The sequence below is a fragment of the Myiozetetes cayanensis genome, unplaced genomic scaffold (assembly GCF_022539395.1).
Source record: "Myiozetetes cayanensis isolate MyiCay16 unplaced genomic scaffold, myiCay2020 scf2-11, whole genome shotgun sequence".
Taxonomy (NCBI): domain Eukaryota; kingdom Metazoa; phylum Chordata; class Aves; order Passeriformes; family Tyrannidae; genus Myiozetetes; species Myiozetetes cayanensis.
The window spans coordinates 63,590,361-63,608,085 of NW_026087411.1; the positions used below are offsets into that span (position 1 = coordinate 63,590,361).

A 17,725-nucleotide genomic window follows, 5' to 3' on the forward strand; every position below is an offset into this window, starting at 1 on the left:
ACTGCAGCCATGTGTGGCTAGTGCAAGTTTTGTGTTATATTCTCATCCCCTCTTCTGGGGATGCTTTATAGCACTGTGAGATTCTGAACAGTAGCAGCTGACAGTGCTGCAGAGCACACTTGTTTGGCAGCGAGTCCTCAGCAATTGGGGAGATCATGTGGAACCCCCTGGGTGAAGTTCTCTGAGCCCTGTGCAGCTGTGTCTGCAAACACAGCCATGCCTCACACCTCTGACTGCGTTCTTGCTTCATCAGCTGCTGCTGCCGCCCCATTGGATTGCACCTGTTCAAATCCGGTAGAACATCTGAACGCTGGTTCTACTAGAGCACTTCTTCGCTTTATTTTGACGTACAGTTTATATGAGGTCAGGAGCTCAGGGTGACAGAAGTGTGTCAGCTGCCCCTTCAAACCCCTCTGGCTCTGTAACACAACTACAGAAATTCACTTCAACAGCTGTGACAGGCTTCAGTGAATGCAGCAATGGACACACACATTTTTGGGAGGTGTAGCGCTTCTCCAGTGGAAGGAAAACGATGGGGCTCTGCTGCAGTTCTTAGTAAGAAATCAAGAAGAAAACCACCCTGTTGTGTACTATCACTGGAAAACAGTCTGCTGCATTAAGCACTTTTTTGGACACTTTATAATAAACTGCAAAGTCTGTTTTCCAAAAATTGTGCACAGAAGCAGATCCTTGCACAGCTACATACGAAAACGAGACGCTGTCAAATCCATACCCATTTGGCACACAGAATAAGAGACAAACTCTTAACAAGTATCACACTTAAGTAACATTTATTTTATCAGCATAGATGGTCCAAGTTAAAAGTACTCATGCAGTCATGGGGCCTGGCTGCTGTCAAGAACTTTTCCCCAGTTTGTGCTATCTGTGAGCACTTCCACTGAAGTGAAAGTAAGGCAGAACCAAGATCTAGCAAGGTACAGGCACTTTGTTCCCAGTTCAAGCAGGGAAAAAAAAAGCCTACATCAGGTCCTGGTCCCCCCACCCCAAAAAAGCCTCATGTGTTAAACAAAATGCTGTAAAAAATAAAAAAAAACCCAAAATACAGAAAGTCGGTGCTCCCTAACCATACACTACTAGTTTATGTCATCATATGTAAGACCAGAAGTATAAGAAACCATAAATGAAAGCTTACTACTTACCAGTGTTGGGTACTTAGCAATGTGTGTAACACAAGTGTTCACAGCAGTGCAGCAGCACTCTGACTAGTACTGCCAGCTGTGCCTGCTGGCTTGTCTAACAGTGTAACTAAACAATTGCTTGTAGGAAGATACGAAAGGTACTTTAGATTCCACATACCTGGTTACATAAAACAGTGATTTACAAAAAACTCTCATACCAAACAATATTCTAAATAAATAGTTCATCTTCAAGACTATATACAGAGTCCCCCTCACATCAGTTATCCAAAAAAGACATATCTGTGTCCATGGGCACTGGAGCAAGTTCACATAGGTAGAACAGCGTGGCTTCGCTCGCCTCTGCCTCCGTCAGTGGCTCCAGACGCACCAGTTTGCTCTGAGTGGGCTCGGGATCCAGGCTGCTCTCCAGGAGCTCATCCCCTTCCAGGGACTTGTCAACAGTGGAAAGATTTTCAGCTGTGAAGCTCCCGCTCTCAACAGTGGAGCCTGGGTTCCCATCGAGGAATGCAAGGAGTGGAAACGCAGTGTAATGTATCAGCTGCTTATCTAAGGGGGAAAAAGTGCCCAGAACATCAGTTCACATGCCTTTCTACATGCAGAGGAAAAAACCAAAATCCTACCCACAGCACTTATTTCAAGAATAATTAATAAAAAACCCTTACAGGTGTTTGTTTTAAATGTGTTGTTAAAGAATTGTTACACGCATGTATAACATTGTGCAGACTGTCCTGCAAAACATCAATTTCTCTGCAGCTGGTGCAGTGCCAAAAACCTAAAATCAAATATATCAAGTATTTTATTTTGGTTATTTGCTCATCAGCATAATATAAAACCAGAAAAAGAGCAAATAACCAAGATGGATTTTAGAACAAAGCGTGTTCAACTGTTTAAGTATTTCAACAAATCACCACAACTAACCTGATCTGGGCTTAGAAGCTTGTGTTTCCTGTGAAGCTGCTGGACCAGCATTATTCTTGTTAGTTTCTTTTCCCTTTGTCTCCGTCTGGGAACAAAAGCAAACTCTTAAACACATGCTTAAAGCCTGTACCAATGCCACTGGAACACAGCTCACCAACTATTAAAAAAACCCTACAATTTTTATTTGTGAAGGTTTGCAGTGGCATTATCAGTATTATCCCTGCTAACAGACCTTGGCTGAGAAAATGTGGAATGGAAACACAGCCTAGAAAGCAAGAACCAAAACCAATGCTTGGGAAATGAACAAGACAAATTCAAAGAGCTTATTCTTGTGTTTCTTTTCCCACCAGACAATACGGATAAAACCATTCTAACAGTGTGTACCATGTTGCAAGTACCAAAATCTTGGGGGATACAAAGTCAGGAGACTGATACAATGTAGAGGTATTGGCCTCAAGATAATATAAGTTTTAAAGGACATTATTAATTATTGTCCTTTTCCCCTTTGCTGTTTAAAGCCTAACAAACAGGATGAAATCAGCTGTAGTCTTCTTATTCTCATGAAAGTCTTAAAAGCCAGAACATGAAGTGCCATGGTACCAGTAAAAAAAACAGCAAAAGGTGAGCAAAAGTTTGCACCTGTCACTACTGTGTATGTTGAGCAATGGATTTAAGACTTACTTTGGTATTAGCGATATGATCATGATCTGTGGGATTCATCTGCACGGAGCTTGTAAAAAGCTGAATGAGACAAAACACATCAAGTTTTAGGTATCTTGATGTTGCTGTTAAGAATACAAGACCATTGCATCTGTACGTATGAGAATAACCCCTTGTACTTATTCCACCCTCTATGAGGATTGGAATTTATTTACAGGTAGTTACCACTTTTGCAAAGAAAAACTAGCTTTGGAGCACAATTGGAATTCCACGAGGTTCATTCACAAAGGAAACAACTATATTGCATCTAACTAACAGAGTCTACTGCAGCTTTAAAACACCAATTTCTTCTTACTTTGCTGCATGGATAATTGTGTCTACAATATGGACAAACACACCCTGCCCAAGTTTCCAAGTGACACCAAACCAGAAGGAGTCACCAGTATGTGGGAGAGCAGAGCTGCTGTTAAGAGGTATCTCAACTAAGTGGGAGAGGGGCCAACAGAACTCCAGTAGGTTCAACAGCCACATGTCTTCAGGACCCAGTAACCTCATGCACTGGCCCAGGTTAGGGTTAAGGAATGAATGGACAGGGAGCAGCTCCACAGATAGGGAACATGAGAGTCACGGTAGACAACATCCTGCTACCAGCCAGCAGCATGGCCTTGATACAGAGAGAGAAGCTCTGCTATGGGCAGCACAGCCAGGATATTGCTGGAAGCGATTATTTCTCTCTGCACAGCACCTGAGGCCACTTGTGGAAGTGTGTCCAGTTTTAGGGCTCCCAGTCTGAGAGTTTTTAAATGAGAGGGTGTCTGGACGGCCACAGATGTTTGGAGGTTTAAGGCATGCAAGAGGCCCAGGAAGCCCAGCTAATCTTGTCTGAAGAGGGAGGATAACTACCCTCTTCCACTGCTCTGTTATGGAGAAGGCAAACTCCACATCGACAAAGGACAAGAGGCAAGAGTGACAAACTGTAGCAGAGAAAACTGTGACTGACATAAGGAAATGTTTCACTAAGAAGAGTCAAGCCCTCAGCAGACACCCAAGAGCCTGTCTTTAGAGATCCTGGAATTCCAGTAAACAAGATCCAGAGCAGTAAGATCCAACTTTTCAAGCTGATCCTGCTTTGAGAAAGGGGACTGGACTAGATGATGTGCACAGGTCCCCTCCAACCCAGACCATTCTACTCAACATAAACCTGAAGGAACCTAAATTGCAGGGAAACCTGTAAAATAAATGCCAAGAGCATTTTTAGCCCCAGTTCATTGAGAAGACCACAGATGATGTGCTGGGTTATTTCAAAGCAAGAGTATTAGACATCTACTTGATGTCTAAGTTCACGTCGCAACAAATATAAGTACGATTTCATTCATTAATGAAGCCATTCTTCAATAAAAGAACTTATGCATTCATTTGAGCAGTGATGTAGCGTTGACAATTATACCAGTGCTCAAGAAACATATATTCATAAATATTTGTAACTCAGCTTTGTAAAAGAAAGAGGAGGGAAAAAAAAATCAGTTGTGTTTTAAATCCATTCTTAACAGTAACAATACACGCAAATCTTTTGTAAGGCCTATTGCCAAAGTATTTAAAATAAAATTACATCAACCAGGAGATCTGGATCTATGCTGAACTGTCGTCCCGATAACATAGCCTGGAAGTCCTCTAAACTGCAGTCGATACTGTCGAGGTAATCCAGAAGTTCAACTCTAGAAGATAAACAGTATTTTACTGCTGTATCCCTTAACAAAGTAAGATAAATCCTTGAGTAAGCTTGACACAGATGTACTACATCCATCTAAAAATCTTCACCAGAACTAGAATGAACTAAGTTTTTCATCAGGTATCACCTCAGGAAAAAAATGAAAACTTTTAGCCTCTAGAGGAGAACCCAAGTAAAGCAGATGGGTGCTCTGAAACAGGTATTGCAGGAATTGTATCAACGTAACACTATGACATGACATTGGCCCCACCTAGCCCTAATGAGTCCCATCTGCCTGCAGGAGCGACACAAAAAATCTTGACAGTTTAAACAATGATATCGACAATATTACACTGCCAGATTACACATCCCAACTCACTCATGTGAGCTTCACAATGAGAATCAGAGGTCACATCTTAAAATAATTAAATGGATCTTCAGAAACTGGCTAGAATAACAATGGATTATAAATTTAATATTCTCAGCAAAAACTACTATTCAGTTCTTTTTACTTCAGTCACATAATCTGTTCTAATACTTGAAAAAAAACCAAAAGCCCAGACTACTTACTTTCCAAGAAGGTTTATATTCTGTGAAATGACTCCATTTTCATTGAGTATGGAATCCATCACTGAGACTGGATCTTCTGCAGTTAAAGTTGACTGGTTATTCAGCTGTACAGCACTTGACATGAGTGGGCTTGTACTGTCACTGACAGGGTTGACTGGATCATTACCTGGGACAGCAACTGATTCTGTGCTTTTATCCCCTTGAATCACAGGGGCGTATTCATCTTCGTTATCATCTTCCACAATTACAATATCGGGAGAAGGACAGCTACAACTACAGCTGCAATACAAGATAAATTAATTAGAGCATTTCATATACTCTTTTAAATTGGTACTATTATAAAGGTTTAGTTACTCCTCACTTTGGTCAAGCTACTGTAAGGAAATAAACTTTCCTACTGCTTTTTAATACTAAACACAGAAAGATACTCTCAATATCTATTTTCCATTGATATGGTTCTGTAATGCTCAATACAGTTAATGCTGCTCAGCTAGCACACACTGCTGTGCTAGACCACAATAACCAACTACTAAAAAGCTACAGGATACCTTTTTGCATTAGAACAACTGTAAGTTCACATATGAAGTATGTACAAAGTGGACCAAAGCATATAAGGCTATCAAACTAGACAGACAACATATATTTTGCATATTTCCTATTGAACAGAATCAACTCTGGAGCATCCATAACATAAAGGATCTCAGTCAACAATTGTAGTTAATTAACCTCGAGCCTCAACTAATTTGCTTTCATTCACATTCTGGTTCTTAACCCTCAAGTAGCTGTTAGTTATGCTACCTCTCTATCACAGCCTTATCCTCATAAAGCTCTTCTATCAGAGAATACATTCCCGGACATCAGCTGAGCAAGAACAACGGTACCAGTTCATGTGTACGCTAGAAATACCTCTCTTTTATTTCTTAAGGCATAATACAGGCCCTATCAATCCACTGTAACTCAAAGAGAGTTGCTCCTCAATCCCTGGACCACGTTTCAACTTGCTTGCAGATGCAAGATGAACTACTTCTGTAGTACTAGAGTATAAACAGGAAGGAACATAGTCACAAAACACCTGGGACTGAAAAAAACCCCACCCTGAACTTAATTAGCTTAATGAAGTTCAAAGACCACACCAACACTAGCAAACAACATAATCAAATTATTCTCCACAAAAATCTGTAAAAACAAGGCAAGTTATTCCTGTCTGTATTCATAACCAAAAGTAAGAAAACACCACTTACTCTGTCTCTGGACAACTAGTATATTTAAAAAGAGTGCAATAACACAGATTGCTTTCACCAGTTTCTATGTGTCTGCCACATATTACAACTCCAAGAGCCAATTAACTAATTGGAATAAATCCAGAGGTCAGTAAATCAAAAGTTACGGTGAATTGACAGATGAAGCTTCTATATGTGCAGGAGTGCTGAGTAAGTCTGACCACTTCATTAGAACAAATTACCTATGACATCTGAATTATTGCATATTATACAACACTGAAAGCCATTATCTACATACACTTCTACAGACTTCTTACTTGGAAGAATCTGAAGTGGTATCTTCATTTGTTTCTGGTGTAACAGGAAGATTTTCTTCTTCACCCATGGGATTTTCTTCATCACACACATCCTCAGTGACATCGTAAATAACAATATCATCTGAAATCTGTTCTCTTTGTTTTAAGCCCTCATTTCTATTGAGAGGTACCTGAGAATTATTTTTAAAGGAGTCAGGGGACAGAAGGATGATGAGCATCAGCATTTTGACAGTTACCATTTTATCTTACAATGCTTCAAATCTAAAAAAGTCTCAGTTTTCCTACACCTTTGAGATTACGAGCTGTTTGTATAATCTATGTTTAATAGGAAAAGCTATACAAGTAAATGAACAAGATGGAGAATACCAGCTACAGGAAAGTCTAGCAAATACCTACAGGCATAGAAATAAAAAATGTACTAGCACTGTCAGCAAATGCAACAAAAGAGCTGCAAAAACAGGACCATACAATAAATAAAAATATTGAAACAGTGACTGCTGTTTAAATAGTACTTTGTTACAAAGCTACTAATTCTGGTGCCGTGCTATAGCACTCATTTTGATGATTTCCCCACCAACCTCTATTTGGACAGCAGAAAACAACTTTCAGTGGCGTGACTCATTCAAATGGAAAAACATGGCGTGATTTTGCTGCATTGGATGCTGCCTTGAAGACTGACACACTGGACCCTCATCTCCGTATGGGGCCAGGGGCACCTCACTCCCAGAGATAACAATGCAACATGTATGTGCTATTTCTAACAGCACAATTTAATAAAACTGAACTGCTTTCAGTAGGATCACGTCAAGCTGCATTTAATGCACAGGCAACTGGTTTATATATGCTTATGTTGTAAAGTGAATGGTGATTATCAACAGAATATGCAAGTCGACAGCTCTCAGTACACAGCTACGTTTTATTCCCCATAAAACAGTTTACTTAATCCATCTGCCCCCCCCTGCACTCCTTCCTTCATTATAACAGAGCATACCCATAATAGAAAACTTACATGGTGGCTACTGTCAGCTGGTTCTTTCACAATTTTCTGAAATACATTTGACTTTGTGGGTCCATTAGTGTTCAGAAGAAGAGGCCTACATCAGAAGGAGTAAAGGAAGAAAGCAACCTCAAAACCAATTCTTTGGTTTTAGTCAACAAGACATGTCAGTTTACTGACTGGACAGCAAGTTTTTAAGATCATATATACCTCTTGCGTTTTAGGCTCACTAGTTGGTTATTCTGCACCAAGGTAATAATGAATTGTACAATCTGTAAGGGAAAGACACTATTGTTAATCACTCTACTTTGTTTCTCTTGAGCACCAAGGTATATTACAGCAGAAGAGTTCAATAATAAAATCTATACATAAACAGCAAAACACTTATCGTGTGTAGTAACTTTTATACAGAGCTGTTCAGAAAACTTAAAAATCATGGTAAAAACACTGCTGGTAATATCTCGAAAAAAATTGTTATTCAGTTGTCCAAGAAAGACTTTACACATAGCAGGAGGCAAGAGAAAGCTTTTACACTACGTTTTACAGTACAAGAAAGACATCCATCAACTCAAACGATTAGAAGAATTCTAATAAGCAATGACAGAAGGCATTCAGAGATGTGGATCATAAACATAACCTGTATCTGTAAATACTGGTTCTGGTGAAGGGCATTTTTAACAGATTCAGAAAAAATTACATGTACAATTAACATTACAAATACAAGGTCAGCAGGTCAGCCAAGTAGGACAGCAGTGAATTTCCAATACAGAACTTCATAACTGAGCACTCCCTTATGCATGTACGACACTTCAATGAAGCCTTACCTTTCTAATAACTTGCTGTTGTTGCAAGTGTTTTGCTCTCAGTTCTGATACTTCCCTCCAGAGGGATTCATTCTCTCTGTTTAAAAATGATGATTTAAAAGTCAAAATAAAACTAAGTTATAAAACATTTATACTAAATTTTGTTAAAGATTAGCTGGCCTCATTAAAGCTCTTCAAAATCTGTTTTTAGATTGGGGTGTGGGGTGGGAGTGTCACACAGTCAGAGCCTTGGAAAGTAATTATAAAATGAAGACCCAAAGACAACCAATGGCCTGCAGAGAATTTCCAGCCCTTTTAAAATGGAAGAAACAAAATATTCTCAAATTTATTAGCTATACAGTCTACATTTAAAAATTAACTATCACCATTTAAAAATTAACCATTTTGTTTCCTTTCCTGTAAAAACAAAGTTATCTTGTTTTCTTCCTTCTAGAAATTAAATTAAAAAAACCCACAAAAACAAGCGTGCAGTTGGTTTCTGGCAGCAAAGGACAGCGTAAGAATGCAGTTTACTCTCATCACTAAAAACTAGAGTTCTTCACCTCCATCCAGCCTGCTTGTCCTCCCTCACACACCTCTTGCTAGGTGCAAGCTACCTGTCAGCAAGTGCCCATCTGCCTTGAAAGCACGATTCTGTACACGCTTCGCTTGTGCGTACAGAACAAGCTCTCAAGTCACACACACAGGCTGTAGCCATTCAAACAGTTGCCTCTATTAGCTCCAGTAAAGGGGCATGTTAGGTCCTAAAAACTAACAGAGCTTGTCAGAGGTGATAGTTTTCATGAAACACTGCAATTTTACAAACCTTAGTTGTTCCAGTACTCACAGGAGGCCAGTTACTGAGACAGCGTAAAAACTGCCCGTGCTATTGAAACCACAAGAAGTTTGTTTCCAACAGCATCTTGCATATTAAGAGGCAGATAATAAATACCAAAAGCTTCAACGAATAAGGAAAGACAACATAACACCCTCCTCTCTTCTGCAGTTTAGTTTTCAATACAGAGAAACAAACTCCACTGGTGTTCAGTTTTTAGGAAACCTTAAGTTTTCAGAAACAGCTGTTCATGTGCAGTGTGATGTAGGGTATTACTCCTTAAACTGCTCCTATGTCCAACATATGTCCAACATACAATTTAGGAGTACACTTCCAAATTTAACAAGTTACATATTTAACAACTGAAGTTAGGGATTCTAAATTTTCTCTTTAGTTTTATTAACATGTTTTGTAGGACAAGGTCTTCTGATTTAGCCCAGTTTAAACCTCAATTATTTTAAACTGATGGGACAAAATCATGGATGTCAAAGACAACCATTCTAAGTTCTCATCTCTACAAACTCTCAGGGGTTTGGACCTGAGGCCTTCTGAGGTTATTTCAACCCAAATTCGTCTAGGATTTGCAAAGGGCAAATATGAGCACTTTTACTCTAGACTGGCCAGATTCTAACAAAGACTCTTCCTAGGCAAAGTAAGTTTGCCTCTGAATATTCTACCCCTCAAATAACTAGAACTGAAGACTATAAATGAATTTACTTCCTAAAACTTTAACTCATCAGTGACCTCTGTCACAGAGGTACACCATCACTTACTTTCTCAATGTAAGTTAGGGTGTCCTGAAACAGTTTCCTATTCAGGTGATGTGACTCAGAGTGCATGAGCTTATTGTCATTTATCTTGTTTATATCTACATACTCTAAAGGATTAAGTAATTTGTGACATGCATCTTTCTCACTGTTGAGAATAAATTATAATTACTAAGTAGGTAATAATGCAATTCTAAAAATACTCTATTTATATTTGCATTTTAGATTCTGTTCCTCTGTAACTGATGCAACAAATGAATTTCCAAACTAGATTTCTAAACACATTTTCCTAGGCATTAACTCTTCTGCAATTTTAAGCAGTGGCGCAACAAAGACAACAATAGGAAAATAAAAATCAATGACCAAAGACATTAACTGCTGTAAGAAAGTACTATATGCACTTTGCACAAACCAAACTCTGCCTCAAACTAAATACAGCAACTACTTCAAACTTTAAGATGTAAACCAGCATACTTTATGCCAAGAGCTGATTTGAATATTCAGCCTCAGCAGCATTATGGATCTAAAAGTATTATTTAATTGCCCACTAGAAGACAGTTCTGGAAACACCAACATTGCCTATTACTTTTAGCAATATGAGAATACTTAATTTTTAATGCAATTTTTCTATTGAAATTTATGTTCCTAAAGCAATATTGAATTTAGGTAATCAGAAATTCAAGAGACACCTAAAATTAGATCTTTGTCCAACATCTAGTATCAGAATTACTCAGCTTAATCAGTTTTTTTTTAATTAGGGATCAGTTACTGATGCAGCAACTTACCTCTTCAAAAGAGACAACTGAGATTCAATAGTCGTTTGTTTAATTTGCACCTTTTGAGCACTACATATTATTTTGGAGAGATCTTCCTGACGTATCTTGTTTTCTTCAGGTCTCGAAGATGAAACCTTTAAAAGATTAGAATCCAGAAACACCACTTCCCTTTACTCATACTTAACTAATATTCTATTTTGGTGATCAAATATGTTTTCTTACTAGCATTGACAAACTATGCATTTAAGTTAATAATAAACCAAGCATGAAAAAACCCCCAAACCAGAAACACAGCTGTCATCACATTAGCTTTTGTTGTTACAAACATTTGTGTACATTCAGATTCTTCAGAGCACTCTCCCAAGTGCTCTACTTCATCATAACTGCTTCACAATAACCTGGTGTTAGTAAGTACATCACTCTGTGCTGATTTTAGCTAGGGTAGAGTTAATTTTCTTCACAGTAGCTAATATGGGGCTGTATTTTGGATTTGTGCTGTTGTGCTGCATCGTAGGCAATACAGAGCTTTTTGTTTTTGTTACTGCTGAGCAGTGCTTACACACAAGAGTCAAGGCCTTTTCTGTTTCTCACCCCACTGCAGCAGCGAGTTGGCTGGGGCTACACAGGAAACTGGGAGGGCACACACATGGCTGGGACAATTCTCCCCACCTGACCAAAGGAACACTCCATACCACATGGTGTCATGCTGCTTATATAAAACTGGGTTGGATAAAGAAGGAAGGGGGGGGGTGTTCGAATTGACAGCATTTGTGAAGACAAATGTATCTGTTACGCATGATGGAGCACTGCTTTCCTGGGGATAGCTGAACACCTGCCTGCCCATGGGAGGTGGTAAATGAATTCCTTGTTTTGCTTTCCTTGCGTGTGGCTCTTGCTTTACTTACTGAACTGCCTTTATCTCAACCCATGAGTTTTCTCACTTCTACTCTCCCAGTTCACTCCCACATTCTGACATGGGGGGGGTGACCAAGTAGCTCAGTGGGTCCGAGCTGCTGACTGGGGTTAAACCACGACACTCACCCTGTTACTAGAGTTTAATTTGCCGTATTTCAACTTGATATCTATATTCACCTGACTCACAGTAACAGCAGAGCACATTTCAGAGCCGTACTTAGCAGCATAACAAGTACATTTATAGGTTTGCCCTCTGTTCTCTTTGGTGGAAAGTTAAATGCTTACAGTAGCTTTGTTCTGAAACAAGCTACATAAACACGCAGTTTCTTCTATTACTGATTAGGTAAAGTCAAAGCATGCTCTGTACTTCTAATACTCTCTTGAAAATTGTCCTATTTGCCTAACTCACTCATTTTTGCCACCAGTGAAACTTACTATAATGATAGCAAAGTAGGTTAAATATAATCAGATCCCCCAAAATATGTTTAAACAGGATTAAGACATAAATGAAGGCAGTGCAGTTTGCTTCCATAAACTCCAAACTTATCTGCACTCATAATCCTACAGTTAAACTTGTCATGAACTTTGCTATTCATCAATACTTAGCAATACAGTTTTTTCTACATACTAAGTTTTCACTAACCTTCCTTTTAATGTGTTCCAACAAGTCCTCCCGGCCCTGCCTAAAATACGCGTGCCGAAATTCTACTGGACCATCTCGCTCCAGTTTGACAATCCCAGAATCAACATGGACAACTTTTCGGAAGCCATCTTTTAAAAAAAGAAAAACAAAACTTCAAAATACACATTAAGAAATTCAAAATATGCTGTCCCAACTACCCTATTAATAACTTCGAGGATAAACCAGTATTCTAGTTGCAGAGAACACAAGGCCACTGCTCAAAGGAAATTATAACTAAACATGAACAGGATCTAGAACTATGCTAGAATGCAAAAATCCAGGAACTTACACATGTTAAGTTGTCTGACAAAGCTTGCCATGTTGTTGTGCTTGAAGTACTTGGGAAGAATCTCTTTTGCGAATCTCTGCTCATCCAACACCAAGAAACTCTTGCCATTCTAAAATGAGAGACACACATTAAGCTACTTAAAAACCATCCCAGAAAACACACTGGGCTTTTAGAATTAATCACCAGATAAGAATGTTTCCTTTGTGCATGCAGTACACTACTGATTTGCTTGCCTACAACTTTCCAAAACAAAAAGCAACTGAGTACTATGAATTTACATCATTATCTGTATCTGAAGAGAAACATCTCTATTGTTACTTTTTGCTTCCTAAAAAATGAATTAATTGTTTCCCAACAATAATCACAGTTTCACTACAGGACAATGCTATCAATTTTGTACATCATTCTGAACTCTTGGTAAGAAATCTAACAAAGAACCCGAGCAAGGAAAAAACACTAACAACCAGCTGAAAGCCCCATCTGCTGTCCACTATAAAAGCATTAGTTTGATAGGACTTGTAGAGCAGATGGAGCTGTCAAAGAGCTGAGTACGTCCACTGGGTTTTGGAGTTACCAAAAAGGTAACCACCCTAGGCACCATACCCCTTCTGGAATGCCAGTTGTGAAGGAGGACTTATCTTTTATTTAATCCACAGGCTTTGACTAAAATAGAAGGATCAGCTCTTTGTTCTTCAATGACTGCACCCCACAAACTACAGGGCAAATAATTGGCAAAATGCAAATTACCTACTTCTAAAAGCTTTAGGTGTCTGTACACCCACAGTACTCTCATGCTGTATTTAATGAAAAGTCTATCATATTTAACAAATGTCAACACTGTTACTCTGCCTTCTTAAGAGACCCTTTAGTCAATGAGTCATGTTTTTCTTGTCCTCAAATGCCAGCTGCTCTATGATCACAAGAAGCTTAGAGAATCAACCATAAGACCATGTGAAGATCCTTATTCAAGAGCTTGTGTCCTGGTTTCAGCGGGGATAGAATTTATTTTTTCTTAGTAGCGGGCACAGTGTTGAGTTTTGGATTCAGCAGGAGAATAATGTCAATAACAACATTATTCTCTGATGTTTTAGTTGTAGCTGGGCAGTGCTTACCCTAAGTCAAGGACTTTTCAGCTTCCTGAGCTCTGCCAGTGAGTAGGTGCACAAGAAGCCAGGAGGGAACATAGCAGGGGGTGTGTGCAGCACCACACCAGGACAGCTGACACACAGTGGGCAAAGGGATATTCCATACCACAGAACATCATTTCCAGTATATAAACTGGGGGAGTTACCCAGAAGGGGGGCAAACTGCTGTTCCCAGATGAACTGAGTATTGGCCCAGCAAGTGGTGAGCAATTGTATTGCGCATCCTTTGTTTTTCTTAGAATTTTCTCTCTCTCTCCTTTTTATTACTATTATATATTAATAACGTATTATTATGTATATTATAAATTACTTTGTTTCAATTATTAAACGGTTCTTATCTCAACCCACAGGTTTTAATGTTTTTAACAAGGGTGGGGAAAGGTGAGCAAACGGCTGTGTTGTACTTAGTTGCCAGCTGGCATTAAACCACAACAGCTTGTTCCTGACAAACCAGGACCATCAGGAACAGGACTCTATAAATGATCTCCACTGGATGAGTTAGGTGTTTAACACTGAGAGGAAGGTAGGAAGATAGGAAGATGAAAACTTCCAGTAATGCCTGCCTACCTCCGGCTGAGAAACAACCAGTGGAAAGGAAAAGGGAAACAAAAGAAATTGTCTATTTCAGCCAATGCTGTGTGAAACTCACCAACCAGAGGTGCTCAAATGACAACCTCCATGTGGTGCCTCACTTTGTCCCTTTGACATTGTCCAGGCTTAAGACAGGAAAATCTGGTAAAGGCATCTACTAGCTCTTGTTGCCCCGACAGTCATTTACAGAAAGGCTGTACAGGCACTACGGCCTGTAAGCATCACCAACAGCTCAATAAGATTTTCAACTCCTAGTGCCAATGACTGCAGCATACAGCAGTCTTCCAAGTGCTTCACTTGGTATTCCTGACCTGTATTTCCCTGGACAACACATAGTGTAACTTCACTAAGATACGTATGCAGTGAGACAAAATTTGGCTCTTTGGTTTCAGATGGTGTTTAGCCTTACAGTGCAAGAATACAGATTTGTATAGGAGGAAAGTGAAATATTATAGTAACTGCGCTCTCCCTTGTTATATTTGGTACACTTTTTGTACCCTATAATATCGACATAGTGCACTTTTAAAAGATATCCCAAGCAGCCTCAATACTTCACTCCCACAAGAACTGCTCGTTGCCAACAACATCAACTGTTATTAGTGGACCTTCTCCCTAGAAACAGCCTTGCAAATTTTTAAACAATTAGCCTTTACTGTTAATTAAGAAAATAAAACAAGGATACCTAATAGTCTTGGTGTGTTTACTCAAGATAAACATGAGCAATGACTTCGGAATGTCTTCATTAAAAGCATAAGGTACCAAAAATAGCACATCTTAAGGTAGATAACATCAATCTTCATATAGCCCTTATTACACCTCTTCCAAAACAAAAAAAAAGAGAAAACAATAAAGGAAAGCTATCATAATCTATTGAGGCCTCCTGCTACCCCCTTTAGGAAGTTTTGGCTGAAGTTACTAGTAAATCATTATCAGTAAAATATGTAAGACGTTTTATCATTCCTCGAGCACTTAAAATAGCAGCTCTCAGTTGAGTTTATCTCAACACCACTTGAAGATGTTGACACAGTTTGAAAACAGGATTTTCTTGAAAAGAGGATATAGAGAAAAATGAAATAGTTATTATTAAAATACGTGCTTAGCATTTAGCACAAGAGTTAATGATGTTAAATGCAGCAACTCGCCAGCCCTTCGTTACACTGTAAGAAGGTGTAAGAAGATGGTGCCCAAGCAGACTTTCCCCGCGGCCCACCCTCTTCCCGCCGCTCCAGCAGGTAGACACTGAGACTGGGAAGCCCCGGGCCGCCCCCCACGTGGCCGCTCACCGCCGTCCCCGCAGGGATCGGCCCCTCTGGAGGCCGTCGGCGACTCACGGGGAACAAACAGCACACAGGCCGGCACACCCCGCTCTCCCCATCCTCCCCGGCTCACCGCGGGCGAGCCCCGCTACTGACGCACTCAGGGCCCCGCAGTGGGAGACACCCCCGCAGCCCCGTGCTACCCGCACCACGGCACCATAAACACAGTGCACGGCAGACCCCGCCGCTGCCAGGCCCCTGCCCTCCCCTCCGAGCCGCGGGGCGCCCGCCGCCCGGGGAAGTCCCGGCCTGCTCAGCCGGGGCCGGCGAACGAGCGGCTCCCCCTCGGCAGCGGCTGGGGACGCGCCGCCGGAGCGGGTACCGGCGCTCCCGCTCCACGGGTAAGGCAAGGCCGAGCAGCGGCCCGGCCCGGCCCGGTCCGAGAGGAGCCCGACCAAGCCATGCGGCCGTGCCCTGGCTTGCCGCCCTCCCCCCGCGCACGCCGAGGCCCGCGGCACCCAGCAGGGCCCGGTGCCCGCCGGGGAAAAGCGGAGGGTGACGAGGGGGGCTCCCGCCACACGCGGGCGGGAAGGAGTGTGGGGGGGGTGTTGGCCGACCTGGCTCCAGGTGATGAGCTGGTTGCTGGGAGTCTCACCCAGCAGAGCCCACAGCTTGCTGAGGAAGGCTGGCACCCCCGGGCCGGCGAAGGGCGGGGGCTGCTGTGGGGGCTGCGGGGCCGGGGCCGGGGCCGGGGCCTGGGTCGGGGCCGGAGCCTGGGCCTGAGGCTGGGGCTGCTGCTGCTTCATTGTGGCTCTGGCGGCGCCGACGGGGCCTCTGCCCGGGGGGTGCGCACAGCGCGCCCGGCCCCGCCCCTCGCGCGGACCCCGCGTGCGCGCCGGCCCCGCTGCAGGCGCGCGTGCGCGCCGATCCCGCCCCTTCCCCTGTCCTTTACATAACGCCCCCACGTGCGCCACCCTCACGTGTCACAACAGCGCCGGCACGGGCGGACGGGGCCAATCGGGGCGCGCCTCGCCCCCGGGGGGCGGGGCCACGCGGCGCGGCCGCACGTTCTGGCCGGTCGGCGCGCGCGTGGCTCGGGAGCGGGTGAGGGATGCGGGAGGGTGAGGGAAGTGTGCGGCTCCGGCCGCGGGGAGCGGCTCGCAGGAGTCCGCAGAGTCCCTTTCATAGGGACCTACGCCGTTATGGGGCTTCAGACAGGCCCAGGAGAAAGGTAAAGAAAGAGCTTGTCAGCTGAAAAACACAGGCTCACAGGGCACGGAACATCGTGCTGTGCACGACCTCATAACATTTATGCATATGCGCAACAGGAACATCCAAGCCAGCTAAAAAGAAACCCCAGACCGCTCAGGCAGGCCCTAAGTAGACCCCTCCCCTAGGCAACTTGTGTTTAGACTTTAGACCCACTGGCTGCAGAGCCTCTGAAAGAAAACCAGTTTGAATCCAAAGGGTACATTTAGGAAAACAACCTAATGAATGATAAAACACAGTAAAATTAATTTCTTTTGGTACTCTACCAAGTATTTTGCAAAACTGAGTTGCATACTTAACTGCAAATAAGTTTTAAGAAATTGTTCTATGGAACTAAAACTAGCATTTTCACAACAAGCCCTTACCGACTGACGATGTTACTGATGTCTTACTTTGTTGAGAGTTCTTGGAAAAGTCTCAAAGAATCATGGTCAGCTTGATTCACTTCAGTTAGCAGTGAAAATAAAGCGCAGTGGCATAGGGAAAGTAAATGAGAAGCTTTAGCATAGTAGCCTGCAGGAGAATTAATTTCAATATTTCTGTTTTAAGCTGTATATCACACAGCTTCCCTTTTCTCCCAGCATTAGCAGGCTACAAGAGCCTGGAACAAACTTGTTGACTGACATTCACTAGATTGTTCTGAGAGAAGTCACAGTTCCTAAATTTATGGCTTAGCTTTCCAGGGTCAGTATTTGGAATGACAAAACTTAAAAGAATGCCTTTTAAATTTAAACAAAAATTTACAGTAATTTTCCAAATAATTTTCATCCTGACTTGCATGCAGCAAGCTCCTACCAGGTTCCATATATTTAGATCCAATTGCTAGATAAGCAGACATAACATGATT

At 41.8% G+C, this 17,725-nt stretch overlaps 1 protein-coding gene across 2 annotated transcripts; it reads right to left on the reverse strand.

Moving 5' to 3' along the window:
* Positions 1–774: 774 nt before the first annotated feature.
* Positions 775–16,455, reverse strand: HSF2 (heat shock transcription factor 2). 2 transcript variants are annotated; one of them, XM_050316714.1, is made up of 14 exons: positions 16,227–16,452; positions 12,618–12,726; positions 12,290–12,417; positions 10,741–10,865; positions 8,375–8,450; positions 7,761–7,822; positions 7,563–7,647; positions 6,554–6,723; positions 5,183–5,295; positions 5,017–5,092; positions 4,348–4,453; positions 2,760–2,819; positions 2,079–2,163; positions 775–1,706 (listed from the first exon to the last, which is right to left on the reverse strand). In XM_050316714.1, exons 1-14 carry the CDS (start codon positions 16,413–16,415, stop codon positions 1,417–1,419), a joined length of 1,674 nt encoding a protein of 557 aa, XP_050172671.1. In that variant the 5' UTR covers positions 16,416–16,452; the 3' UTR covers positions 775–1,416. The 2 variants fall into 2 exon arrangements, with proteins under 2 accessions (XP_050172671.1, XP_050172670.1); XM_050316713.1 differs by having other exon boundaries at positions 5,017–5,295; positions 16,227–16,455.
* Between the last annotated feature and the right edge of the window lie 1,270 nt (positions 16,456–17,725).